The following is a 26405-nucleotide window of genomic DNA, read 5'->3' on the forward strand; positions in this document are numbered from 1 at the left end:
CGCCTTAGAGTAAGATGGGCGTCCCGACTGTAATTTTCTCCCTGCAGACTTACAGTCAGGCAGTGACATTTTCACTACACGGTGAATAAACTTAAATTCCACCGTGGTAAATCTCATCAATGGGTTTACTGGATTAGGTAAGTCAAGTAGCTGTCTGAGTCATTCTGGTGTGTGTGTGTGTTTGTGTGTGTGTGCATGTGCGTGCAGGTCAGAAGCGGGTGTGTCCGGGGAGAAGGGTCAGGTCTCCAGTGCTGCAGATGAGTGTCGCAGCTACATCTCAAGTAGACCCCCCCAGACCCCCGAACAGTGAGTGTCTGTCTCCATATTGCACCATCTATGTTGGGTCTGGCTGCCATTTCTCTGCTCAAAAGTAGACACGTAGACATCCTGCAGCTCAAATGAGCAACACCACCTCAAACAATAGTTTTCAGAGCCCATAAGTAGACTATTAATTCCAACATTGTTCCTTTTCTCTTCCGCTCTGTGTGTCCAAAGTGAGGAACAGATCCCTGGGGCTTTACTGGGTAGGAAAGACTTCTGGAGAAAGATGTTCAAGTCACAAAGTGCTGCCAGTGACACCAGCAGTCAATCGGAGCAGGACACATCAGAGTGCACCACCGCCCACTCCGGCACCACCACTGACCGCCGGTCCCGATCCAGATCTCGACGCATTTCGCTGCGCAAAAAACTAAAACTACCAATAGGTAAGAGTGGGATTTCAATATAGAAAGTAGCCAATATTATGATATTTAGCCATTTTGATCTCATCTCTCTCAGATAATATTTCGAAACATTAGCACTTTTTTTTTTCTTTTTTTTGCACCACTGCTACTTTGCACTGAGTAAACCATCATGCTGCTATTGCACCATATACCATACCATATGGTACTACCTACTGACTTTTGCACTAAAACGTACACAGAAAAACACCTCCAATATCTGTATCTGCATGCACTTTATACTTCAGGCCTCATAGTGTAATTATACTGTTTAATATAAAAGTGCACTTTACTGCTAATTTGCACACTATAATTATCATTATTATTATTATGTTAATTTCATGTCACTGTGGGATTTTGTAAAAAACACTTTTTGATACCTCGATATTTCCAGTACATGCGGAGAAATTGACAATAAAGCTGACTTTGACTTTGACCTTGACTCACTAAAAATTCAATCGAAATTGGTCAAGGCTGGATTTAAACCCAGAACACATTGGGGGTTGCAAACATGAAACATTTGTAAAGCTTTTTTTATACGGTCAAAATGCCGAGCCCTGTCACCAAATATATGTGAGCCAAGTGTATCTATATTTGAAGGCTTTACAAGAATAACTTCAGCCCGATACATGACAACAACACACATTGAGATCCAACATTGCCCCAAATATGAAAATGCAGTTAGAATGACACCGACTCTATCCACGACAAAAAAGAGGGGCAAAAAATCCTTTTATCTTAGTGGCATATGTTGTTATTTTCGATATTTGGCATTCAACGTTGATGTCTTTTTATATGCCTTGTCTGACTTGCATCAGTATGACGTTTCATGCAATTGGCATTCTGCAACTAATTTGGGAAAGCACAAGCCTTTTGAGTTTTCATTCACATTAGAGCCACAACATGGGCATGGATGGAGACTGCTTATGTATGGAGACTTAACAAGAAAACATTCAGGTTCTGTAACTTGTAACTGGGATATGGACATTTTGATGAAAATATTATTATTATTAAGCTGATCATTATCAAATCCATGATTGTATTTCTGAACCATTTTTTTTTACTCCCAACTCGGGCAGGGGGACAAAGAAATACATTTATATATGGCGATGTTAACAAACCTTTTATTGATATGAGGAAAGATCCCAATTAATTAAGGTCTGGATCATTTTAGATAACACAACATCAATTATTTATCTAAGTTTTATTCCAGTTATTATTTTTGTAACTGATATCATGCAATTTATAAAGTCAAGCAAATATTAGTACCCTTCCTGGTCATTTTCTTTATATTGCTTACTCATCTCTTGCATATTTTCAACTCTATGCAGATAATGGCAGCACTGATTCAAAATTAGACTTTCTTTCTATGTCATTTTCTTGCCAAACACAACCTTAAAGTCCTTATTTTTTTCCCAACCCTCAAGAGATTGTTGTGTGTTTGTGTGCCACAGATTGAATTCTAATACTGCAAAATTTTTACTCCAAAGACACATTATAGAGTATCTGACTTTCATCAGTGACATTTTTCAATGTGCATTTGCCACCTAGAGTAGCAGCGTGCATGAAAACATGCTATATTGTCATTTTCAATAGCAGGTAACTGTATTCGTTTCCTCAAAATACTTCATTGCACCTCCCCTCCAGTCACCTAGTTTCTCTCTAACGTGTTGTGTTTTATGTCCAACATGGGAACAGTCAAGTCACAACGCTTCATGTCTTCGATCTGTTTTGTGTTCCTTTTTGCACCTCAGCATGCCGTGGGACAGTTGGTCTACCACTCACTCTCTCTGTCTTACGTATGTGAATGTGAATCATCTTTACGTTCGTGTTGGTTACCCTAATCCCATCCCCAGTGTGCATGGCCGACCTGGGTCAATATGAATCTAGCAAATTAAATGTGATGGATTGACAAGGATGGAGGGTGGCATTTTTTAGTATTTATTTTCTGTTCATTTGTTTGTTTTGGGGGTCGTGGCTATGATTTGATTTTGAATTGGTAAGGGGAGGATCACTAAACCACTAAGAGGCCAAAGTCATACATGCACACTGAAACAAAACAAATGAGTTCTTGTAATTCTTTCAAAAATTACAAAAATATGTATGAAATTTGTCAAGAAATTCAACCGGAAATGAGAAAAATGACCAAATTTTAGAAGAAAATGACCAGGAAAAAAAATTAAATTAAATTAAGATGATGATCCCTTAATCTGTCAAAGATTAGAATATTTTCTTTTGTTCGAGCTATTCATGCATTTTGAAAAATGTGAAAATCTACTCCCCCCCACTTTGCTGAGCAGATTTTTTTTTAAAAAAATCCCCTTACCTTGTTGGTTTTCCAAAAACTGATCACAATATTTTTGCAGAATCATTGGTGATCGGTCCATTCAATTATTATATTGCCAGAAAGCCTGAGAGAATTTCATTACCACTGCAAAAATGTAAACTTCTACACAACTCAAAGACAACCTGACTACACGGTGTATGGTCAAGGTCATTTTGACAATAAATCAAAAAAGTAAAATACTTATCGTCACAAATTTTACTGACCTCTGTTTGACCTTTAATGTGGTGAATCCGTACCGAAACTGGACAACCCAACTGGCCACATGTCACATGTTTCCTTAGGGTGAGAGGTGAACTGTTAAATTACATTTTGCGATGAACGATATCACAAGAAGCAGATTCTTCACAGATTAAGTCTGGACAGATCAGGAAATAGCAAAAATCATTTGTAACTCTCTGAATGAGCCTGAATGAATGTATTGTAAGCCGCAGCGTGTAAAAGTAACGTGTGATACATTTTCCTGTGTTTGAGCATGTGCTGTAGCATTATATATACATATATGTGTGTGTGTGTGTGTGTGTGTGTGTGTGTGTGTGTGTGTGTGTGTGTGTGTGGATGGTTGAGACACATTTGTAATTCAAGATGTCATTACTTTTATTCACACAATTACAGGCAACTGGCTGAAACGTTCATCTATTTCTGGACTGACCGATGGCGTGGAAGATCTTCTGGACATCAGCTCTGTGGATCGACTTTCCTTCATACGACAGAGTTCGAAGGTAGACCATGAACGATTCCGGATTCGCCGTACACGCCCCGTCGTTTTTCGATGCCGATATCAAACCGGTAGTAGCGTCGCGATCGGTCATCCGTTTGGCTTGACTATATTTTTTTTATGCAAACAAAAACAGGTGAAGTTTACCAGTGCAGTGAAGCTGTCAGAAGGGGGTGCGGCCGGGCCAGAGTACGGCAGGGACGAGGAGGAGAATTTCTTCAAGCGGCTCGGTAAATGGAGGTCTGGCAGGAGGAATCCATCCAAGCTTCACCACACAGAAGAGAAAGATGGTAGACCTCCCCCACTCAGGGGTGCCCCTCGTGCACCCACGCCCATCGTCTGCTGACCGTCCCTCGCCATCTCTGTCTCTTTTTTTTTTTCCCCTGTGGTGTCTTGTCTGGCCTCGCAAGTCGGAGTGTTTTTCGTCCGCCATTTTTCATGTCAGCAAGCCCAGAGAGCTTCCTGCTTCTGTGTCGGAATTTCTTTTTTTTTTTTTTTTTTTTTTTTTATTATTATTCCCCATCTCATCAGTGTCCGGTGATTGTCATGGTCTTTTTACTGAATGCTCTGGACAAAACACCCTTAAGAAAGTTCTTGCAAACAATGCGTTGGTGGACCTTGACGGAATGCTGTATGCATAATATGTTAAAGGGAATAAAATCAACAATTCACCAATTTTAAATTCTTTCCACACCAAGTGAATATCTAGTTCTCGGTGAAGATTTTTTTCTATCAACAATAAGAAGGTTTAAAGATCATTCATCAAAGGTTGTAGAATAGATTATGATGATCACTCACTTTTGCCCGATAAAATGTAGACTTGTTAAATGTTTCTGTTTGTTTTTATAATTAAAATGTCAACAGTTTGGTTTGATTAAATACATCCATAGATACCGGATAATCAACTTTTTATGATAAACATTTAAGGCATCAAATGAGAAGTAGGGATTTGTTGAATTGACTTTTCATTGCCACCGCTCTGCATTGCTATTTGGATTATTGCATGCCAGGGCATATGATCCCGGAAGCTTTCGGTTATGGCTTATTTCCTGTCAGAGCTGCCAACCCGAGCCACCAACGCCGTGTTTCCATTTACTTTCTATGAAACAGCTGCATATTTTTTGCAATGATTTGGGTTAAATATCACAGATGTGATATTTCAGACATTCAGATATGTTGAAAGTCCAGCACCCTTTTAGAAAAGGGCTTTCCTGTTTTGTTTTTTTCGTTCTTTTCTTTTACTCATTGTGCCAAATGACCTCAACTTCTCACATTTTCGTGGGATTTTTTTTATTCAGGGTTGCCGTATCTTGATTTCATGTTTTAATGCTGTCACTTTGTGTATTCTGTTACCAGTTCCCCCGACTTTCCGACCATGCACGTCTTGAACGCCTCTCTCCCTCTCACGCTCCATGTTGTGCAGAGAGGAGTGGAGGATGTCGAAATCTGGGAGAACCTCCCGTCAATGAAACCATCTTTCTGCTGTAGAGCGCATATCTGTGCTACCATCGAGCATGCCGGTGCTCTCTGTCTCTTCTGTGGTGATGTCTGGTGGTATTTTTCAATGCCTGATTTTCAGTCAAGTGAGAAAATAGTCCATATACAGCTTCTTTCTGTGTGGCAACGGTAGCACTTGTCATTTCTATTTGGTTTATATGGGATATATAGTATGATGTGCAAAATCTATGTTCTTTTTTTGTCAGTATGACTCCCTTATTACTTCCCTGTGAGATCAGTTAGTGAATATATGAAGATAATGGAATGAAAATGCAAGTGTAACCGCTGCCCGTGGCTGTTTGCATCTCAGCTTCATTTGTTGGTGATTTTCTTGTTAAGTGTCCTGGATGGTGATATTGCTCCAATGTTGGAATATGAACTTAGAAACAAACATAGTCGCTACCTCGCACACAACCCCTGTCCTTTTGTTTATTTTGTTAACTCTCCTTTTCTTTGCTCTTCTCTCTACTTCTTCCTTTTTTTTTCCCTTAGGACCTCACGGTTTTCAGGAACGTCTAGCAGCCAGTCAGGAGGCCATGAAAAACAAGAATGTGGTGAATTTGGGTGCCATCCGTCAGGGTATGAAGCGCTTCCAGTTTCTCCTCAACTGCTGCGAGCCGGGAACAATCCCTGATGCCTCCATCCTCGCAGCTGCTCTGGACCTGGTATATTACAACATTTTATTTCAACTTGCTCTGTCACCTCACATTCGCCCAACCCTCGACAAATCTTCTTTGTCTCCCAGGAAGCTCCAGTTGTTGCCCGGGCCTCCCTCTTCCTTGAATGCGCGCGATTTGTTCATCGTTGTAACCGTGGCAACTGGCCAGAGTGGATGAAGGGCCACCACGTCAATATAACCAAAAGAGGCCTGTCCAGAGGCAGGTCACCTATTGTTGGCAACAAAAGGAACCAGAAACTCCAGTGGAATGCTGCAAAACATTTCTGCCAGTGGGGAGATGTGAGTGGAATAAGGCTATTTAATTACAGCTTCAGTAATAGCTCTTCTAATGGCTCCCTTACTCTTTCATTACTGCAGCATTGCTACCTCGGCTACCCACTCATTTCCTTTAAAACACAGCATGTTATGATGAAGGGTCCTATGCTTTAGCTGCACTGCTGTTGATGAAATTACATGATGTGTAGGGGTATCTATTAATAGGAGAGAAGATGCTGCTCAGAATATTCAATCTAATCATCGACAGTGTGTGTTTAGTCACTGGATTTGGAGCAATTCTGTTGTAATTTCTCCTTGCCTGTCCGATTCCCCCATTTTGAGGAACACTGTCTGTGGAAGATAGCCACTCAAAAAATTCCCACAGGATTTAACCTTTATTCTTTAGCGAGTTTATATATTTAGTCAGTTTATCTTCATATTTTTTTTATCAGCTTGTACTATTGTTGACTCTTGAGTTAGTTAGTTATGTAATTTCTGCATTATATCGAAGTGTTTTCATATTTCATCTCTCTCTCTCTCTCTCCCTTCTGTTCTGTTTACAAGGTATAAAAGAATTGAAGTTGATCATCAAACATCATTCTACCGATTATATTACTCATTTTTTTCACAAAGATAATTTGTCATTTTATCATTTAATGATTAAAAAACCAACAGTCTATTCATGCCATGTGTCAAACAATACTGATATGAATGAATTAGATCCAAAATATACATTTCATCAATCGGGGAAAATTCTAGCAGAATTCCATCAAAAATAAAATCCTTCCAAGGTCCAGTTTGGACCAAAAAAAAAACAACATTTCCTTTCTCTTTTCTTCACTAAGCACAGCAAGAAACCACTGTGTGTGTGTTAGTCAAAGCTGAGGGCCATAAAATATAAACCTGCTTCTCTGTGTGGGGAAAAACTTGTGCTGTGGTATTATGTGGAAATTTATGTGGAATATGGAAATTTTCAAACTAGAAATGAACAGGTCAACGGTGTGTGTTTTTAATTTTACTTGCAGGCAATTGGCACTAGGCTGAGTGAGCTGTGTCACTGTGACAGCGAGAGTCCTGCTAACATACTGGGCTACATTTATGACGAAGAGACCAAACGACGAATGAGAAAAGAAGATGAGGAAGAGGATTATTTAGATGATAGTGAGTCAAAAATCAACCACTGTGTTCTATATAATTTCCCTGTTTTATATTGCACTTTTTTTTTTAATCAATCTTCATAACCCTTCTCTAAAAGACACAGTCAATCCAACAAAATGCGGCTGCCCATTTGCTCTGAAGATGGCTGCCTGCCAGCTGCTGTTGGAAATCACCACTTTCCTGCGGGAAACCTTTCCCTGTTTACCACGGCCACGCACCGAACCGCTGGTGGTTAGTTGCAACAATTTCAATTCATACTTGGTAGCTTTCGAGCGTTTTCAGGAGCCAGGATAGGAATTATGATCCTCAAAATCCTCGGGAAGAAAGCCAAAATAAAGATTTGAATTATGTGCGCTATGATAAATATTTATCACTTGCAAAATAAAGGAGGAATATGAAAAAGAAATGACACAAACTTGAGAAACTATTGAGTCCAGCAAAGATAAAGATGACGGATTTACAGTTAGTTACAAAAAATATAACACACACACACACACAACCGCTGGTGGTTAGTTGCAACAATTTCAATTCATACTTGGAAGCTTTTGAGCGTTTTCAGCAGCCAGGATAGGAATTATGATCCTCAAAACCCTCGGGAAGAAAGCCAAAATAAAGATATGAATTATGTGCACTATGATAAATATTTATCACCTGCAAAATAAAGGAGGAATAAGAAAAGGAATTGAAACAAACTTGAGAAACTATTAAGTCCAGCAAAGTTAAAGATGACGGATTTACAGTTAGTTACAAAAAATATAACACACACACACAAACAAAAAATAATCTTGATAAAATACTGACAATGCTACTGTGCCCTGTAGGATCTGGACAGCTGCCGCCTGCGTCTGGATCCGGAGCTTGGCCGCCATCGCTACGAGAGAAAGATCAGCTTCGCTGGCATCCTTGATGACGAGGATGGACACGATTCTCTCAACAGCAGCAGCCACACGCTGAAGTCTGACACCACCTGCGACGACAAGAAGAACCAGGAAGCTCAGGGTGAGACGTAGCATCTTAGGGAAATCAGCTCTGATAATGTATTTTTTTTTTCTTCCTCTTTATAGACACATACAATCCCCTTCTGACTCTTCTCTAGCTCCCATTCGGAAGATCCGTATCGGAGGCTCCAGGTTACTTCAGATCAAAGGGGCTCGCAGTTTTCGCGTGAAGAAGGGCGGCTCCTTGTCATCTATTCGCCGAGCAGGGAGCTTGAAGAGCACTAAACTATCCAGACAGGATTCTGAGTCTGAGAACGAAGAGGGGCTCCTGTCACAAACACAGAGCAGGGACACTGTCACTGATATAGGTTTGTTTAGGACAAAGAACATTTTGATATTTCATGGAATTCTACTCAAACTACCCGATTTGTGTTTTCTGGTGATGCAAACAACCAAAGATAAAGCATGAAAAGAAGAGTTAAATATCCTTACTCTGACACCACGTGTGCCCGAGCGTCGGCTCGTCACGGAATTTGTTTTTCATTCTGACGCACAGGACGTTCAAACTGTTTATTTTCTTGTTGCAGGCAGCCCCTTCAGCACCAGTGAACCCAGCATCGAGCCGGAGGGCCAGGGCTCAGGGGGAGCGGAGGACAACTACCACCGCAACATGTCCTGGTTGCACGTAGGTCCATCACTCCGTGTGTTCGCTCTCTGTCTGGATAGTCCTTGTCACATCCTACTTCTCTCCCGCTGCAGATTATGATCCTGCTATGCAACCAGCAGAGTTTCATCTGCACCCACATCGATTTCTGCCACCCACGCTGCTACCAGCACCACAGCCGCTCCTGCGCCCGCCTCGTGCGAGCCATCAAACTTGTATATGGTGAGACGGTGGATAGCCTGAGAGAAGACAGCACCTCCTCTGGTAACATCCTGGCACGTGCCAAAAAGAATAAAGAGGTGGATTTAAAAAAAAAACAAAAAAACAATACAAATACATCCTGCTAGGTGATTATCGAAATGATTAGACTGAAATAAGGGTTCTGTTTGATGCTGTGCTTTCAGTGTTCAGACAAATCTTGCTTGAGGACCCCGTCTATGAAGAGGAGGCCCACTGACACCAACACAGAAGGGAAGAAGGACACCGGGATGCTGAAATACATCAGAAACCAGGTGATCTAGTGAACTTTTCAAATTAAAAAAAAATAAGGGTGTTCCCAATCCAAGAGAGTGAAGTTTCCATCAGAATGATCATTGGATAAGCCTCACCCTGCTGTAGTTTGCTTAAGCGCTACAACAACTGTCAATCCTATTAGTTATAATGTGCTATCATACACAATAAAGTTTTGATTTTGACAAACATTTTAAAATTTCACATTACTTTAGTCATAGTCCCCTCTTCTATGACATTGCCACGTTGGTATTCTTTGTCCTGTCAAAGTTAGATTATTTCATTATTTTGTATCATTTTTCTCTGCAAATCTGAGGCTGTGGGGGAAAACAGACAAATCCACATGCTCACACTCACTGCAGGCGGATTCTTTTAACCTTTTGGTTTTGTGTGCTAAAAGGTTAATTAATGCTTAAACAAAATGTCCACTACCACTCCTCAATAACACAAGGCAAGATGCTTTAATCATACATTTTGCCCCGTGGTTTATTTACTTATAAAGGCTGAATGTTTTTCATGGTTTCTTTAAAAACATAACAGCGTCAGTACTTTTTCAGGAAATGATCACTTATATTTTTATGCTATACCTGTTAATATATGCAGTAAATCCATGACTGTACCTGCGATTCGATTCCTCCAGGTGATGAGCTTGTCACCGGCTCCTCTTTCATTGCTGATCAAAGCAGCTCCCATCTTGACGGATGACATGTACGGAGACATCCAGCCCGCTGCCTGGGAGCTGCTCCTCAGTGTAGACGAGCACATGGCAGCTGCAGCCGGTGAGTGGGCCATCCCACACTTTATGTCCACCTAGCGCTCTTGGGGTTTAGACAATGGAAGGGTACAGGTGATATCCTTCACCAGCTTTACTGTGAAGCTTCATAAATAAAACAGTGCAAGACTTTACTTGTCCTTCCCTTCCTTCTTCTTCTACTTTTCCTTTTGGCTTTTCCCTTCCGAATCAACCTTCTCCATCTAACCCTATTACACCCTGACACCAACTAACCCCCTGTTCTTTATTTAAGCGCCTGCTTCTTGAACAGCAAGATCTAGTTGTTGTGGAAAATGCACAACGGGAAATGCATGTAACAAAGTTGACAGATAGATCCAGAGAGACAGATATAACATTAGTCAGACAGACTAGTAGTGGGAGATGGAGGCAGGGAAAAAAGGAGATTGGACAATTTATTGGCACAGGTAAGGTTTTTCATCCTCATCCTCTTCTCCTTTCGGCTTTTCCCTTCAGGGGTCGCCACAACCTTCTCCATCTAACCCTATTCTCTGTATCCTCCTCTCTCACACCAACTACCTTCATATCCTCTCGCTCACTAAATCCATAAATCCATAAATCTTCTTCTAGAGCGCCTGCCTGGCAGCTCCAATTCAAGCATCCGTCTACCAATATACTCACTATCCCTCATTATTTGACCCAACCATCTCAGTCTGGCCTTTCTGACTTTCTCTTCAAAACATCTAACATATGCTGTCCCTCTGATGGACTCATTCCTAAACCTATCCATCCTCGTCACTCCCAAAGAGAACCTCAACATCTTCATCTCTGGGAACTCTTCCTCTACCTCCTGTCTTTTTGTCAATGTCACGGTTTCTAGGCCATACAGCATCGCTGGTCGCACCACTGTCTTGTCCACCTTTCTTTTCATTCTGGCTGATAGTCTTCTATCGCATAGTACCCCTGACACTTTTCTCCACCCATTCCATCCTGCTTAAACAACAGATCACAATGTCATCTGCAAACATCATGGTCCATTGAGATTCCTGTCTAACCTCATCTGTCAGCCTATCCATCACCACTGCAAACAAGAAGGGGCTCAGAGCTGATCCCTGAAGAAGTCCCAACTTCACCTTGAACTTCTCTCTTACACCTACAACACACCTCACCACTGTCTCTCAGCTAGCATACATGTCCTGCACCAGTCTAACATACTTCTCTGCCCCCCCCAGACTTCCTCATACAAAACCAGAAGTCCTCTCTGGGCACTCTGTTGTATGCTTTTTCTAGGCCTACAAAAGCGCAATGCAGCTCAATCTGACCTTCTCTGTACCTCTCTATTAGCATTCACAAAGCAAATACTGCATCTTTAATACTCTCTCTAGGCATGAATCCACACTGCTGCTAACAAATGCTCCCTTATATCCAAATCCCTTTTATGTCCTCAATCACACTGAAACATATTTCTCAGCCCTCTCCAAATTTTAACCTTTCACTCTTTTGCTAACTCCTTATGTCTTTCATCATTCCTCCCTCTCTCCCCTCCAGCTGCCATGTTCCTTCTGTGCGCAGTTAAGGTGCCCGACGCAGTGACCGAAATGATGATGGCCGAGTTCCAGCACCAGGAGGCCTGCCAGCGCATCAACTCCATTCTGAAGTTTTATACTTTGTGGCGTTTTCGCTACCAGGTGTGGCCACGCATGGAGGAAGGAGCCCAGCAGATCTTCAAAGTATGAAAACTATAGATGGTGAAATGTTTTTACTGATCATCAGGGAAAGTCAGTGACATTTTTTGCCTTGACAGTGACAAGTCTTGCATGTAGACATATCAGTGATGCAATGCAGCTCGTGTATTTTCTGTTAAATAAAAGTATTTAGTTCTTTTATTTCGCTTTTTTAAAAATTCCATGTTATTATTTGTTTCTTGAGAAGATTCCACCAGTTATTTCTGAAAATGGGAAGTGAATTTAAGTGATGTGATCAACTTATTTCTAAAAAAAAAAACAGCAGGAAAAAAAAATCCCCAAATCTACAAAAACTCCATAAAAGTCAGTATGAAATTCTGAAAATAGGGGAAAATGACCACACATTTTTATGGCTTTCATAGAAAATTTTCAATATTCACAAAAAAAGGCAGGATTTGTCACAAAAAATCAAACTCATTTTATTAAAATGATTTTAAATGGCCACTTTCTGACCTTACACAAGCATTGACAAGGAAATTGAATAAGCCTCTCGTTTTGCTAATGGTTGATCTATTCGAAATAGCACTTGCAGTGCTTTGCTGATCTTTAAGTTGTCTGATATCTCTCTGTTTCAGATTCCACCACCCAGCATTAACTTCACACTGCCATCTCCCATACTTGGTATGCCATGTGTCCCAATATTTGACCCCCCATGGGTTCCCCAGAATACTGGCAGTGTGCAGGACCCAATCAATGAAGACCAGTCTGTAAGTCTCAACTCAGTTCAAGTGGCTCTCATCACAAATAAAAAGGGTAGAAATAAAATAAATGATTCCATGTAATTCTTTTTAATAAGCTGATTTATAATTAGGCTCAGTTGCAGCAGAAAAGACAGGGAAAAATATGCACAACAATCAATAATGTTTTGAATAGTTCAGATGGTATTATAAAATATGTGAAATAACTTGTGACAATGAGTGAATATGACATCATGCCTAGTTTGCAAAAGTTTGAATGCAAAACCTGAATTTGTGTCACACAAAATTGATACCTGTGCTCTTTAACATTCTCATTGACATGAGTGCTGCATGGTTTATGGCCAACAGTATGCCTGTGTGTTTCAGTGTTGCTTTTGATTCATAATGGTATTTTCCACTACAAGGACCACTGAACATCCCAACGATACTTTTGACAATTTTCAACACTGAGGCATCATTGTACACAGTGAGGATATATGATTATTCTCACTCCCATGTTAGTCGGGATCAAGTTGAATAAATACATAATTATTTTCTTATTTTTCATAATATATCATTATTATAATAAAATACATTCTGAGATACTCCGATTGAAATAAACTGTATAAACTGTGATAAATCTATTTCCTGTGGAACTGAAAGATCATAATACACAACACTTAATTAGGATTTCATTGCTGTTTATAAAGCGTAACATACTCTGCCTGTTTACCTTATCAATATGTTTTTGCTCGAGCCTTACAGAACGAGCATTACATAACAAAGAAAACCATTCTCACCACAGAAAGCAGGGGTCAAACACAAAAGATTTAGAAAGTCTTGATATTCAGTGTCTTAGCCAGGATCTCAATGTTACTGTGTGTCCTGAGAGAGGAGCAAGAAGGATTTAAAGCTTAGAAGCAGATATTAGACATATGTACATGGAAACTCTTCCCCCTGGCAGGTTGTGACCTTGAGTTGTTTGTCTAAACAGAGTCCTGCCAACCCCCAGTCCCACTCACCATCAATTTCCAATCCTACTAATGTGGGAGAAAAAGAACAAATCCCCACGGCCACATTGCCGAAGCTTATGGAAATCCTCTAGTGGAGTGTCCCACAATAAGTGTCATTTATGAGCATCAACATAAACAACATGATAAAGGGAGATTCTCTGCTCGCTGCTTTAAAAGATATTTGTTACTGCTACGCCAGTGCAAAGTCGACATCAGATCAGATTTTAATAAGAATATGAAGGTAAAAACTGGCCAGGACAACTAATTTTTTTGGTGTTTCCTCTCATTTTGCTGTTTTTTCCGTTAATTTGAAAGCATGATTTTTACAATTTGTTCAAAAAAATAATGTGCGAGCAGATAATTTATCTATCAACTGTCTTTGTTTTTAGTACCCTGCATTTATTCAGTCAGTCCATACCATAGTAAGTTGGTGTTTCTGTCCAGATGTTTTTGCTGATGCATCTTGTTACTTCAGATCATTGATAGCAGGAGAGACAACTTGTCCCCATCCTAGCTCATTGGGTACCGTTTCCATCCTGAATCAGAAGTAGAAGGGCGGGGTGGTGGGGGTCCTGGCTGGTCCTTTTGGATAGTTGCATCTTGATAAGTAGATTATATCCCACTCTTATCTCTTGCTCTTCACGAAAGCAATAACAGCATGCATCGGACAGTCAGAGATGTGTGTGTTGTGCTGTCTCTGCATGGTCATTAGATGAGAATGACTTTGCTGTGTATATCTCATGAACATGTATGTGTATGAACACTAGCGTGAATGCTGTGAGGCATTTACTGTACACAAGATACAGTAAATTCTCCTTATTCCAGTTCAAATACATGTATTTGTGTACTAGGTTTTCAGAATCTAATTGTTTTATCAAGCTTACGATTGCATTGGACCATGAGCATCAATGTGCTGGAGGAGAGTTACTGTATTTCAGTGATGTCGAGTCATTTCATATCCTAAAGCGCTTCTGAGTGGTAGCAGCGTAGAAAAGTGGTATACTAAAAGTTCTATGAAAAAAAAAAAAAAAAAAACTAAAGAAACAAGTGTAATTTTCATGTTGAGTGCATCTTTTCTCCACCCTCCCTCTAGAAATCTTTCTCAGCACGGGCGGTGTCACGATCTCACCAGCGAGCTGAGCATATCCTGAAGAACCTGCAGCAGGAAGAAGAGAAGCGGCGACTCGGCCGTGAGGCGAGCATCATCACAGCGATACCTGTGGCTCAGGAGGCCTGCTATGAGCCCACGTGCAGCCCTCCACCGGAACAGGAGGAAGAAGGTGGGGCACTCAAGCACACCTTGTACAAAGACTTCAATGGCAAGTGAGCTCTGTACCATGAAAAGCATGTTACTTTCTATATCTATACTGGTCACGTTTTGACATTAATCCCGCCAGCAGAAGAAGTTGTGAACCTGGCGTCTCGCCGTCTGTCTGTCAGCCCATCCTGCGCCTCCAGTAATTCCCACAGGAACTATTCTTTCCGCCGGGGCTCTGTGTGGTCCGTCCGCTCACTGGCCAGTGCTGAAGGTATGACACCTTCAGCAAATACCAAAAGATGAGGTTAACCGCTTTGGTGGAGATTCAAGCATTTCAGTCATCATTGACCCCATAGAGCAGGGCTCGGGAACCTCTTTGAGTGGGAGAGCCATAAAAGCCAAATATTTCTAAATATATTTCATTGAGAGCCATATTGTATATTTAATGTATAATAAATTAAATGTGTCTTACTTTTAATGCGACCTCTGGTGCTGCATGGATTTGTTTGAAGTGTAGCTTTATATTTGACCGTTTCATCGATGCAATTTTATCTTAGCATATTAGACATACCGCAGATCCAAATGCAAATTCCTTTATCCACGCAGCCTGGAATGCGCAGTAATAATTTGTCTTTTTTTCTTTTTGAAATTTGTCTTCAAAACTAAAACTTCTGTTTATTTTTAAATGACATAGTATGATGAAGAAATATCACAAGTATTTTAAAATCAGTTCCAAACTGATTTTTTCTTTTTCAATTCAAAATTGTCTGGGAGCCATATGTTGTCACCGGAGGAGCCATATATGGCTCGCGAGCCATAGGTTCCTGACCACTGCTATAGAATATAGGTGTACTTTTTAAGAACCATGGCTAAATGTAAAAAAATCAACCTCAGACTTTTCGTCGAAATCTTTTTGTCGTAGCAACTAGACTTGAATTTCTTCACCCTCTGAGAGGCTTCTTTAGTTCTAATGGCCTGTGGGGAGTTTCTGAATATAACAGTTATTGTGGGACACCGTTATATTCGGAAACTCCCCGCAGGTTAGAACTGAAGATGGATGAGAGGTGTCTTCAAGTGGAGAAATTCAAGTGCGGTTGCCACGTCAAGAAGATTTCAATAAAAATTCACCGTGACCTGGACGACTGAGAACCTCCAGACATCTCTAATTCTCAATGTCCTCACAAAATGAGGGTGTCATCCCATAACTGTGACCTTTTTCCTTTTATAAGGTCTGAGATCAGCACTCGAAACAGCAGCCAAAGAATAAACATGGAGGTTTTATTGTGTTTTTAATAATGGATAGCTGTAAGGCTGAGAAAATCAATATCAGTATCAAAAAAAATATCAGTATCAAAATGATCAAAACAGACTTATTTCACAAACAAGTGGTTATTTTTGTAAAACCTTTATGAAAGGTGTCATTGTGTCAAGCCCTTCTTTTCCAACTGTATCCTAACTGTGAACGTGGTACATTTTTGTGTACAAAATGCTTGAGTTTGGGACTATTTGTTAAATCAGGAATCAGCTCCATTGGTCCAGCGGTTAGTTTTTTTTTTAATTTTTTTTTTATGTTTTTGTTGTTTTTTTTTGAGGAGGGTATCAAGCTTATATGATCCTAGATACATGTGATATGTGATTAATTAATATGAGATATGATATGATGTTGATTAGATGCTGCACATCCTGATTTAGTTTCAACTTTTTTATAAATAGATGAAGAAAATACAGCAGAACACACTCCAACTCACCACATGCTGCAGCCACCCCAAGCTGTTTTCCCAGCATGCATCTGCGCTGCTGTTCTGCCCATAGTGCATCTCATGGAGGACGGAGAGGTCCGAGAGGATGGTGTAGCTGGTAGTTTAAGTTTTTCTTTCGCTGCCCTTTGGCAAATACCACATCTGGTCAGTAGTAACTGATGACATATTTAAGTATTGTTCTTAACTCTCTCCTCAGTGAGTGCTGTTGCACAGCAAATTTTGTGGAACTGTCTGATTGAAGATCCAGCCCTGGTCCTCCGCCACTTCCTGGAGAAACTAACAGTCAGCAACAGGCAGGTAGGCTAACATCCAGCTACGGATAAGTGATAGTAGAACCAGTTTTACACTCACAGAAGTCACAGTGGTGGGCTGTCAGGGTCTGCACGGCCTTCTCTGCTGGCCTAAAACATCTAAAACACAGACTGATTTTAATCATATTTTGTCCATTAATGGTTATTAAATAATTCCAAATGATCAGTCCGCTTTCTTTCATAGCTTTTTCCCTCGCTGGGCTACTTCCAGACATATATTTTCATATAAAAGCATTTGACCAATCACATTTCAGCCATTATTTGTTCCCATGCAGGGTCAAAGTCAAATAAATCTGCCTGTAGGTCTGCAGAATCAGATTCACAGGCGGTCTAGCAAAAAATAAGAGTCGATGAAATGGTTGATGCAACCAATCAGATTTTGATTTGCGACACCAAGGCCTTCTAGAAGGCCCTTTGATTGGAAAGTCTGTGTGTACTAACCAGAGCTAGTAGACCGCATCCGTAGCGAGCTGCACAAACACAAATATAGTTGTGTTGATAACTAATTCGTCAATCCATGATGGCTGGAGAGAAAGGAGAAATGAATGTGATTTAATATTTATCGGCAAAGCCATTTTCAAGATGGGCTTTTCAAGAAAATCTGGATATCGTTAGAAAGTTTGGGCGATTCCAAAGCTAGCAGGCCTTTTACAGTGAGGAAAAGGATTTGTCCGTCACTTTTAGTCCGCTAACTGCATAATGAGATGTTTTTCACAGCCATAAAACAGTTTTGAGGGTCCGATTGATAAATCTGAGCAGTACTGTAGGCCAGGTGTAAAATGCATAACCCACCACTGATAAATCAGCAGGATAAGAGTTGTATTTGTCTTTTTAGGATGAGCTGATGTACATGCTGAGGAAGCTCCTGCTCAATATTGGAGATCTGCCTGCCCAGACCTCTCACATCCTCTTCAACTACCTAGTGAGTTGACAAATAGACCCGTCAGTCTTACGACGCTTCCTCCTCTCATGCACGTGTCTGTATGTTCTTTTCCTCCTAGGTGGGGCTCATTATGTACTTTGTGCGGACACCCTGTGAGTGGGGGATGGACGCCATCTCTGCCACACTCACCTTCCTGTGGGAGGTGGTGGGCTATGTTGAGGGGCTATTCTTCAAAGACCTCAAGCAGACCATGAAGAAGGAGCAGTGTGAGGTCAAGCTCTTAGTTACAGCCTCCATGCCAGGTAAACGGCCACCATGGAAAAGGCTATGGTAGCAATACATGTCTGGATCATCCTTTCCAATTTAAGTTCAATAAAAAATTTACCTCCAGTCCTTTTGGAATCAATTTATAATGTGAAAAAAAAAATGTTTCATGCAGGAACCAAGACCCTTGTGGTGCATGGGCAGAATGAATGTGACATCCCAACACAACTCCCAGTCCATGAAGACACTCAGTTTGAAGCCCTGCTAAAGGTTAGACCAGGGGTGGGCAATTATTTTGGCTGGTGGGCCACATTTCTTATTTAATTTTTATGCATTAATTTTATGGGCTAACTAGGTGAACAAAATTGCAATTTAAATATTTAAATTTTTTGGCATTTTATTTCAAATTTGAAATGATTAATAATAATATATATGTACTGACTGACATTATTTTGGAAACAAATTAAAGGAAAAAAAATTAAAACGGAATAAATACATTTCTAAATTCAATATTGATTGAAAATACTTGTTAAAATATTCAAAGAAAATAGTTAAGCGTGCCGTAAAATGCGCAGGTCTGGGTTAGACTCTAAAAAGTGTGATATGCAGTTTGACATATTGTCCTTTGCCTCTGATATCAGGCTCTTTGCTTGACTGATCCGGCCCATACTGGCCTGCATCTTTTTTCAAATATGTGAGGGAGATACATTTTTTACTGAATAAAAAAAAAGAAAAAAAAGGAAATAATGGCTTTGTTGATCATCATTGTTTTATTTATTTGAATTGTGGAATAGTTGTGCTATCTGGTGTCAAAGGTAACAAACACATTTAATAATAACAAAAAAGCTGCCAAAAAAGTGTCTCAACGAAAAACACAAAAATAAGGTTAGTTATTTAATATTAGGTTTATTATTACACACATGGTTTTCCCTTATCATGGTTAAATGCTGGAGTTAGATGAAAGATAAAATTGTTACATTATTCAGTAATAATAAAGTAGTTTAACATTTTAAAATTTGGGATTTTCAAATTAAATTTCAATTTGAGTGGAATTGATAACAATTTATGAATCAGATGAAACTTAATGAAAAATATGGAGCGTCTTAGTCAACCTGGTCATTATTAATCCTTGTCAAAATATTATCTCAGTAACTGGACTTGAATTTCTTCCCTTGAAGATAAAAAGGTTCTTCGGTTCAACTAGACTGTGGTGAGTTTTCCGTAAATAACTATCAGGGTTGAGGCCTCGTTTAAATTGCATTAGCTTTTTATATTAATGAGAGTTTTTTGCAGAAACTAGGTTGAATGGGGAGCAACACGGTGGCGCTGTGGTTGTTGCTTCACCCAAACCCTGACAGACATATCCAGAAAACTCCCCGCAGTCAAACTGAAGAAGCCTCTCATATGTCTTCCAGTTGCCATGGAAAATATTGACAATGATAATGAGAAAAAATTGATTTGTGTGAGAATGTAAAAGCTCAAATATTTTGCTAAATATCAGACGCTGATGATCTTTCTTCCTGCCAGGAATGCCTGGAATTTTTTAACATTCCCGAGGCCAGATCAGCTCACTACTTCCTGATGGACAAAAGGTGGAACCTCATCCATTATTCTAAGGTAGTGTGGAGAGCATTTCAAGTGACTCTCAGGCAACATCATGTATAAATCTGAATCACTATTTGCTTTTGTGTCAATTTTTACTGCTCAATGAAGATGCCCACAAGAAGATTGCACAACACTTTCAGCAGAACACTTATCCAATGAAACTATTTATCCAACTTATATATTGCCCATCATATGGGAAATCCCATATGGAGTTTTAAACTTGAATCATATATATATATATATATATACACACACACACACACACACACACACACACATTTTAGCAAAATGTCATACATTCTGGATTCATTACAAATTAACTGAAATATTATAAGCCTTTTATTATTTTAATATTGCTGATTATGGCTTACATCTTAAGAAAACTCAAAAATCCTATCTCGAAATATTAGAATACCATGAAAAAGTAATTTTTGTTTTTTTAACTGCATTACAGAAGATAAAGAACTTTATCACAATATTCTAATTTTCTGAGACAGTCCTGTATATTTATTTGCTACCTGTTGCAGACATATGTAAGAGACATCTACCCGTTTCGAAGGTCAGTCTCTCCTCAGCTCAATCTTGTCCACATGCTGCCTGAGAAGGGACAGGAGCTGATCCAGAAACAGGTAAGACAGATCCACATAGAAAAATAGAAAACGGTCCTGGTGCTAAATGTGCACTCTTCTGTTCCTCATCCAGGTGTTTTCCCGCAAACTGGAGGAGGTCGGCAGAGTCCTCTTCCTTATCTCGCTCACCCAGCACATGCCCACCGTGCACAAGCAATCCCATGTGTCCCTGCTGCAAGAGGATCTTCTCCGTCTGCCATCCTTCCCTAGAACCGCTATCGATGCAGAGTTTTCCCTGTTCAATGAACCACAAGGTTCACAGGCAATGTTGTCATAATCACCTTTAGACATTTTTAAGTTTACATTCATAAAAAAATAACCCAGAAGAAATCCCCCCCCCATCCTCTTGTTCTGGCCTCCAGGTAAAGAGCTGTTTGGTTTGGACACACTTCATAAGGTGCTGTGGATCAAGCTGCTGGAGGAGATGTTTCTGGGCATGCCAAGCGAGTATCCCTGGGGGGATGAGATGATGCTATTCCTCAACGTTTTCAACGGAGCGCTGCTTCTGCATCCCGAGGACAGCGCCCTCCTCAGGCAGTACACTGCAACAGCCATCAACACTGCAGTGCACTTCAACCACCTCTTCTCTCTAAGCGGCTATCAGTGGATCCTGCCAACCATGTTGCAGGTACAAACATATGGTGTTTTTATTTTTAGATTTTGCTAAAGATAAATTTTCTTAATAATCGCCTTAAGCTATTTTAACACTGTTGGCTTGGCCCAATGAAGCCAACATGTGTTACCCAGCCAGCTTTGTTTTGAGAAAACAGTGTGAGATTAGATGACTTGGCTGGTGGGGCAAGATTAACCGTCAAGATTTATTTAGCGGTGATTAGAGGTTCTAAATGCTGTTTATTTTTTTTTGCTTATTCCCCAACCCTATGATGGCGGCTGTCCATCAGCTCCAAAATTCTTTCTTTGTATTTTAGGAGCTTTTATTTGCCAGTCTCGACAGCATTCAAGATATTTAGACATGCCTTTAAATTGTTCCACTGTTGAACTAAATTACATCAAAAACAATACACAATTCAAATTACAAATTGTTCATCAAGTCTGATTTTTAATTGATAATCCAAATAGAATGATTTTGATCATTTATTTTTTGTAATCGATGAAATGAGCAAATATTATGAATGTGAAATATATGAATTATAGGAATGATGACTGTGAAATATTATGAATTATGAATTAAATTTGAATTTCCTGCTGAAAGAATGCTGAGTCTTTCTTGGCTGGAATGAAAAGTTATGATATTTAAGAGGGATTCACCCGGGTCTAGCGTTCCTCTTTACCGTGTGCCGAAAGAATGTCAATATCTCTTTGCCTCCTGAATTGAGAATTTGCTCTTTCTGCACATGTGAAGGTCTATGCCGACTATGAGAGCAACCCGCTGCTGAGACAAGGCATCGAGTTCTGCTGTCGGCAGTTCTACATCCTTCACCGCAAACCGTTCATCTTGCAGTTGTTTGCCAGCGTTGCTCCTCTGCTGGAATTCACCGTAAGCACACTTTCCTGTAAATGGATTTTTATTTTTTGTCAAATTGTGAAAAGCTTTTATTTCTGCAATCCCAGACGAGCACTAGTACCGGCCTTTCTAAAGGAGTGTCAGCTCAGTGTCTGTTTGACTTGCTGGTTTCTCTGGAGAATGAGACCCAGGACGCCCTGGATGCCCTGGAACTGGTCAAGGCTGAGAAACCCCTGCGCTCTCTGGGTAAGACACCATGACTAGAGCAGATTAAACATTAGTGTTTCAAATGATAGATGCAGCAACCAGTGGCCACCTGTTTTAAACGCAGGGACAAAGATAGAAAATATTTATAAAATATTTTTGCCACGGAATGACTTAAATCAAAACCAACACATTTAGTGTAACTGTCACAGTTTGAAAAAAATATCAAATTGAGATTTTGGAAATTAAGTGTCCTTACCTGTTGGTTGGCTGTAATATGGAGCAACCGACTCATAGAATAAAACCAAAGTAATGTTTGTCAGGGCTGATAATGCACTTTTTGTTACAGATTTCTGTTATGGGAATGAGGACTTGGCCTTTTCTATTAGCGAGGCTATTAAGCTCTGTGTCACCGTTGTTGCCTATGCTCCAGAATCCTTCAGGAGGTAAGAAGTCTTGCTGTATGACCTGTAAAAATGGCTTTTTTACGACACTCTTGACTCAGATGTCAGCATTAAGGTATCATTTTTTTGAGTGTTGAGTACATGCAGAGATTGATTATTGTTAAGCGGTCAAGAAATCTAATATTGATCAGATAATGGGACAATTCATGTTGTGTGGGCGTTCACATTATTACATTTGGAAGACTAAATATAAATTCAAGCAGTGAGAACTGAGAAGTCACATGATGCTGTGATTAGATTTAGATGTCACTCACTAATGTTAGCCATCATGAACAAATGCAATCATCTCCCTATTGGTGCTCACTGGCATTAACTTTATTTTCCCCGTGAAATTTTAATTCTCTGAACTAATATGTATCGTCCTTTTTTATACACTCTGATTTTCCCACCAGCTTTCCATATAAATATCTACCTTTATGTGAGTGTATGTATATTTTTCCATCTCTCTGCAAAGTCTCCAGATGCTGATGGTACTAGAGGCTCTGGTTCCCTGCCACTTGCAAAAGCTGAAGAGTAACACAGTAACGATGGAGTCTGCTTCAGCCGCCCGGGACGAAATCGCAGCTATTGCCGCTCTGGCCACGTCCTTGCAGGCACTGCTCTACAGTTCCGAGGCTCTCACCAGGTCTCGTCCTCGTCCCCTCAATGAATGCTTGTGAAATAAGACAGTATTGCTGACACTAACATCACCCCCCCCTTTACCTCCACAGGCCCATGACCGCCCCACAGATGTCCCGCTGCGATCAAGGCCATAAAGGCGGCACAACTGCCAACCATGCCATGTCAGGAGGGGTAAACACCAGGTGAGAACTGAGACAATTATTGTATGTAACATATAATTTCACATAGGTTTCTGCTTACTTCTGCTTTCTTTGAATTGTGTGTATTTGAACATAAGATTCTACAATTCTAGAGATGAAGATTTTGTCGGCTCTTGTGTGTGTATCTGTGTTTGTGTATGAATGCACGCACATGCATGCATATTTACAGGGACAACCTCCACCTGCTGGAAGAGGGCCAGGGTATGCCAAGGGAGGAGCTGGATGAACGCATTGCGAGAGAGGAGTTTCGTCGGCCACGGGAGTCCCTGCTCAACATCTGTACTGAATTTTACAAACATTGTGGTCCACGACTCAAAATCCTGCAAAACGTCGCCGGTGAGCCTCGTGTTACGGCACTGGAGCTCCTGGACATCAAATCCCACATGAGGTAATGAGATTAAATCCAAGTGCCATCAAAGTTGTTATCACCATCCATGATTAGTAAGAAAGTATATGTGTATGCATTTTATTTTAAAACTATTTCAGGAGGATAGGATTTCAACATTACACTGCAAATGTTTAGGTAATTTTAATCACTACAGAAAATCATCTACATGGATCTTTATGTCACAGGCTCGCAGAGATTGCTCATGCCCTCTTAAAGCTCGCGCCCTACGACACCCTGACCATGGAGAGCCGCGGCCTCCGGCGCTACATCATGGAGATGCTGCCCATCACCGACTGGTCATCTGAGGCTGTCCGTCCCGCTCTCATTCTCATCCTCAAGAGGCTGGACCGCATGTTCAACAAAATCCACAAGATGCCCACGCTCAGGTGCGCTCGCCCTCAGGCACTATGCACCAGGTCTGTTGAACAGATTCCCACTTCTTTCTCTGTGAGTGTATCGTGCTGTGCCGTTGCCGTGATGTGAAGAGTACGTAGACGGCTTCTTGGCACTGTCCTCTGTAGCACTGCCTTCGTGGGTGTTGTACCATAAGTGCAACTGTGATGTGCTTTTGTGCAGGCACATGTGATTATGTGTGTGTGCATCTACATTTGTGTAGTTAGTGACGGTTCCATGGCGGTGTTAGTTCTCAGGGTCCAGTCTTGTGCCAGGGAACTTCCTTTCAGAAAAACCAAGCCCCCCTTCTGACCCAAAGGCAGTGAAAAATATTCAGGCTATTTGCAAATATTGTGAAATGGTAAGTTCACATTGTGTAGGTCATAACCACAGGAGTTCTACAGGGCTCATTAAATCATTAAAACCTCATCAGGAAAAGGCAAGAAAAAAATTACCCGAAAAAAGTGTTACAAACAGATTTGTAATTTAAATTTAGAAGTAGAAAAAAAAATGATTCTGGCAACAATTCAGGTTGCTCTTGCTCTTATTAAACAAAGTTGACACACCTTACATTTTCTAAACTTTTATGGTGTTAACCCTCATATTATGTCAAGGGTCAATTTGACCCATTTCACCCATTGACCCAATGGGTCGAATTGACCCTTAACATAATATGAGGGTTAAAAATCATTGAATGGAACTAATGTCACTTCAGAATTTAGTGATATTCTGCCTAGAATAATGTACAGTCCACTAAAAAAGTAATTTGGATTTCAATAAACAGCTCCAGGCTCGGCTTCAATGACACAAGACTTGGCCTGGATGTGTCATGAGGAACACTGGTCGCTGGTGCTTCACACCAGGATCTTTCACCGCCGTATTTAGTTGGCTGTTTGTGAGCTTTGCTGTATTTGCTGTCCATGTTGCTTTAATTAGAATCATTGCAGTTTGGTTTATGGGTGAAACATACAAAGGGTTCAACTTTAATATGTTTAATTTTGATCTTTTTACCGGGCCAAACATCACATAACAAATAAATTCCATTAGTGTTTTTTTGAATGCACTTTTCATCTGTGTTTGCAATATTTTGACTATATGTGGGGTGGGTGGTGTGTGTCCGTTTGTGTGTGTGTGTGTGTGTGTGTGTTTTTTCGTTTTTGTTTGTTTAGGCGACAGGTGGAGTGGGAGGCAGCCAGCAGTCTGATAGAAGGAATCTGCCTGACGCTGCAGCGACAGCCAATCATCTCTTTCCTCCCACACCTTCGCTCCCTCATCAATGTTTGTGTCAACCTGGTACGAAGCACACTAAACATCGCATATCTCTTTATCAGTGTTAATACATTTCTTTTTTTCTTTTTAAACCTTGCCGATTGCTAGAATGTTACTAATATTGTAAATAATGTATTTATCATTTTGGCTGTCGTTATGCTACGGCCATGTTATTTTTCTGTTCCACCACGGATGACATAATATGTCTATGATAATATCATGAAAAAATATATACCTTTTAAGAAATTTAGGGACATTTTCTGGATCCATTGACTCACATTATAATTTCTAAATATTGTTTCCATGGCAATATAAGCATTACAAACCATGTTTCTCACTCGGGGCGTTATTCTGTTATGAATCCTGCAGCTAAGTGTACTATCTTCAGTGACTTTAGCGTGTAGTTATGGATATTGACATGTATGTGTCTGAATGTGCATTATGAAGCATGTGTGTGTTACACAAAGAAGACACATAAAAATTGTTATTCAAGAAATTGGCTAGTTGTAAATCCAAAAACATTGCGTAGGCCATTACCGCATTGTTGCCATTTTTGCTATTCAAACAATTTTCATCCAAGGCTTTCAAACATGTCAGCTGTTGTCCATTTTTGTTTTCAGGTTATGGGTGTAGTTGGTCCTTCCAGTGTGGCAGATGGGTTACCTCTGCTTCACCTCAGCCCATACCTCTCACCTCCGCTCCCCTTCAGCACAGCAGTAGTCAGACTGGTTGCCTTACAAATCCAGGTAATCCAGATGATAATCCCGAAAATGAGAGAGATTCTTCCTCCTGAGCCACCATAACGTCAGATATATCTTTTTTTTTGTCCAAGGCCTTAAAAGAAGACTACCCTCTAAGCCATGTGATCTCACCGTTCACCAATCAGGAGAGGCGAGAAGGGATGCTGCTCAACCTGCTGATCCCCTTTGTACTCACTGTTGGGTCTGGAAGCAAAGGTAAAATCCTGGAAGCATCAGCGATCTCTCTGGGTTTGATTAACCCGACAGAGGTTTTTTTTCTTAATGTCAGTAATACAAGTCCTTG

At 40.4% G+C, this 26405-nt stretch overlaps 1 protein-coding gene across 16 annotated transcripts in view; it reads left to right on the forward strand.

Annotated features, from left to right (window-relative positions):
- Positions 1 to 26405, forward strand: part of unc80 (unc-80 homolog (C. elegans)) — a 60960-nt gene that overhangs the window by 22905 nt on the left and 11650 nt on the right. For 4 of the 16 annotated variants that reach the window (XM_086148407.1, XM_086148409.1, XM_086148414.1 and 1 more), the window contains 37 exons: positions 208 to 306; positions 496 to 704; positions 3679 to 3785; positions 3918 to 4071; positions 5771 to 5943; positions 6024 to 6236; positions 7238 to 7373; positions 7468 to 7601; positions 8192 to 8369; positions 8467 to 8676; positions 8896 to 8993; positions 9068 to 9271; positions 9377 to 9484; positions 10123 to 10261; positions 11761 to 11942; positions 12533 to 12664; positions 14741 to 14927; positions 15045 to 15176; positions 16619 to 16762; positions 16862 to 16962; positions 17812 to 17898; positions 17978 to 18161; positions 18299 to 18393; positions 19651 to 19740; positions 20256 to 20357; positions 20431 to 20611; positions 20720 to 20985; positions 21721 to 21855; positions 21930 to 22068; positions 22376 to 22472; positions 22945 to 23115; positions 23201 to 23293; positions 23481 to 23699; positions 23885 to 24115; positions 25262 to 25385; positions 25982 to 26107; positions 26194 to 26317. In XM_086148407.1, the coding sequence (XP_086004533.1) occupies positions 208 to 306; positions 496 to 704; positions 3679 to 3785; positions 3918 to 4071; positions 5771 to 5943; positions 6024 to 6236; positions 7238 to 7373; positions 7468 to 7601; positions 8192 to 8369; positions 8467 to 8676; positions 8896 to 8993; positions 9068 to 9271; positions 9377 to 9484; positions 10123 to 10261; positions 11761 to 11942; positions 12533 to 12664; positions 14741 to 14927; positions 15045 to 15176; positions 16619 to 16762; positions 16862 to 16962; positions 17812 to 17898; positions 17978 to 18161; positions 18299 to 18393; positions 19651 to 19740; positions 20256 to 20357; positions 20431 to 20611; positions 20720 to 20985; positions 21721 to 21855; positions 21930 to 22068; positions 22376 to 22472; positions 22945 to 23115; positions 23201 to 23293; positions 23481 to 23699; positions 23885 to 24115; positions 25262 to 25385; positions 25982 to 26107; positions 26194 to 26317 (5504 nt within the window). The remainder of the gene's footprint in view (positions 1 to 207; positions 307 to 495; positions 705 to 3678; positions 3786 to 3917; positions 4072 to 5770; positions 5944 to 6023; positions 6237 to 7237; positions 7374 to 7467; positions 7602 to 8191; positions 8370 to 8466; positions 8677 to 8895; positions 8994 to 9067; positions 9272 to 9376; positions 9485 to 10122; positions 10262 to 11760; positions 11943 to 12532; positions 12665 to 14740; positions 14928 to 15044; positions 15177 to 16618; positions 16763 to 16861; positions 16963 to 17811; positions 17899 to 17977; positions 18162 to 18298; positions 18394 to 19650; positions 19741 to 20255; positions 20358 to 20430; positions 20612 to 20719; positions 20986 to 21720; positions 21856 to 21929; positions 22069 to 22375; positions 22473 to 22944; positions 23116 to 23200; positions 23294 to 23480; positions 23700 to 23884; positions 24116 to 25261; positions 25386 to 25981; positions 26108 to 26193; positions 26318 to 26405) is intronic. The other 12 variants (XM_086148410.1, XM_086148411.1, XM_086148417.1 and 9 more) reach the window with 9 other exon arrangements.

The sequence above is a fragment of the Fistularia commersonii genome, chromosome 6 (assembly GCF_037954325.1).
Source record: "Fistularia commersonii isolate RoL2024-O1a breed Wild chromosome 6, RoL_Fcom_v1.0, whole genome shotgun sequence".
Taxonomy (NCBI): domain Eukaryota; kingdom Metazoa; phylum Chordata; class Actinopteri; order Syngnathiformes; family Fistulariidae; genus Fistularia; species Fistularia commersonii.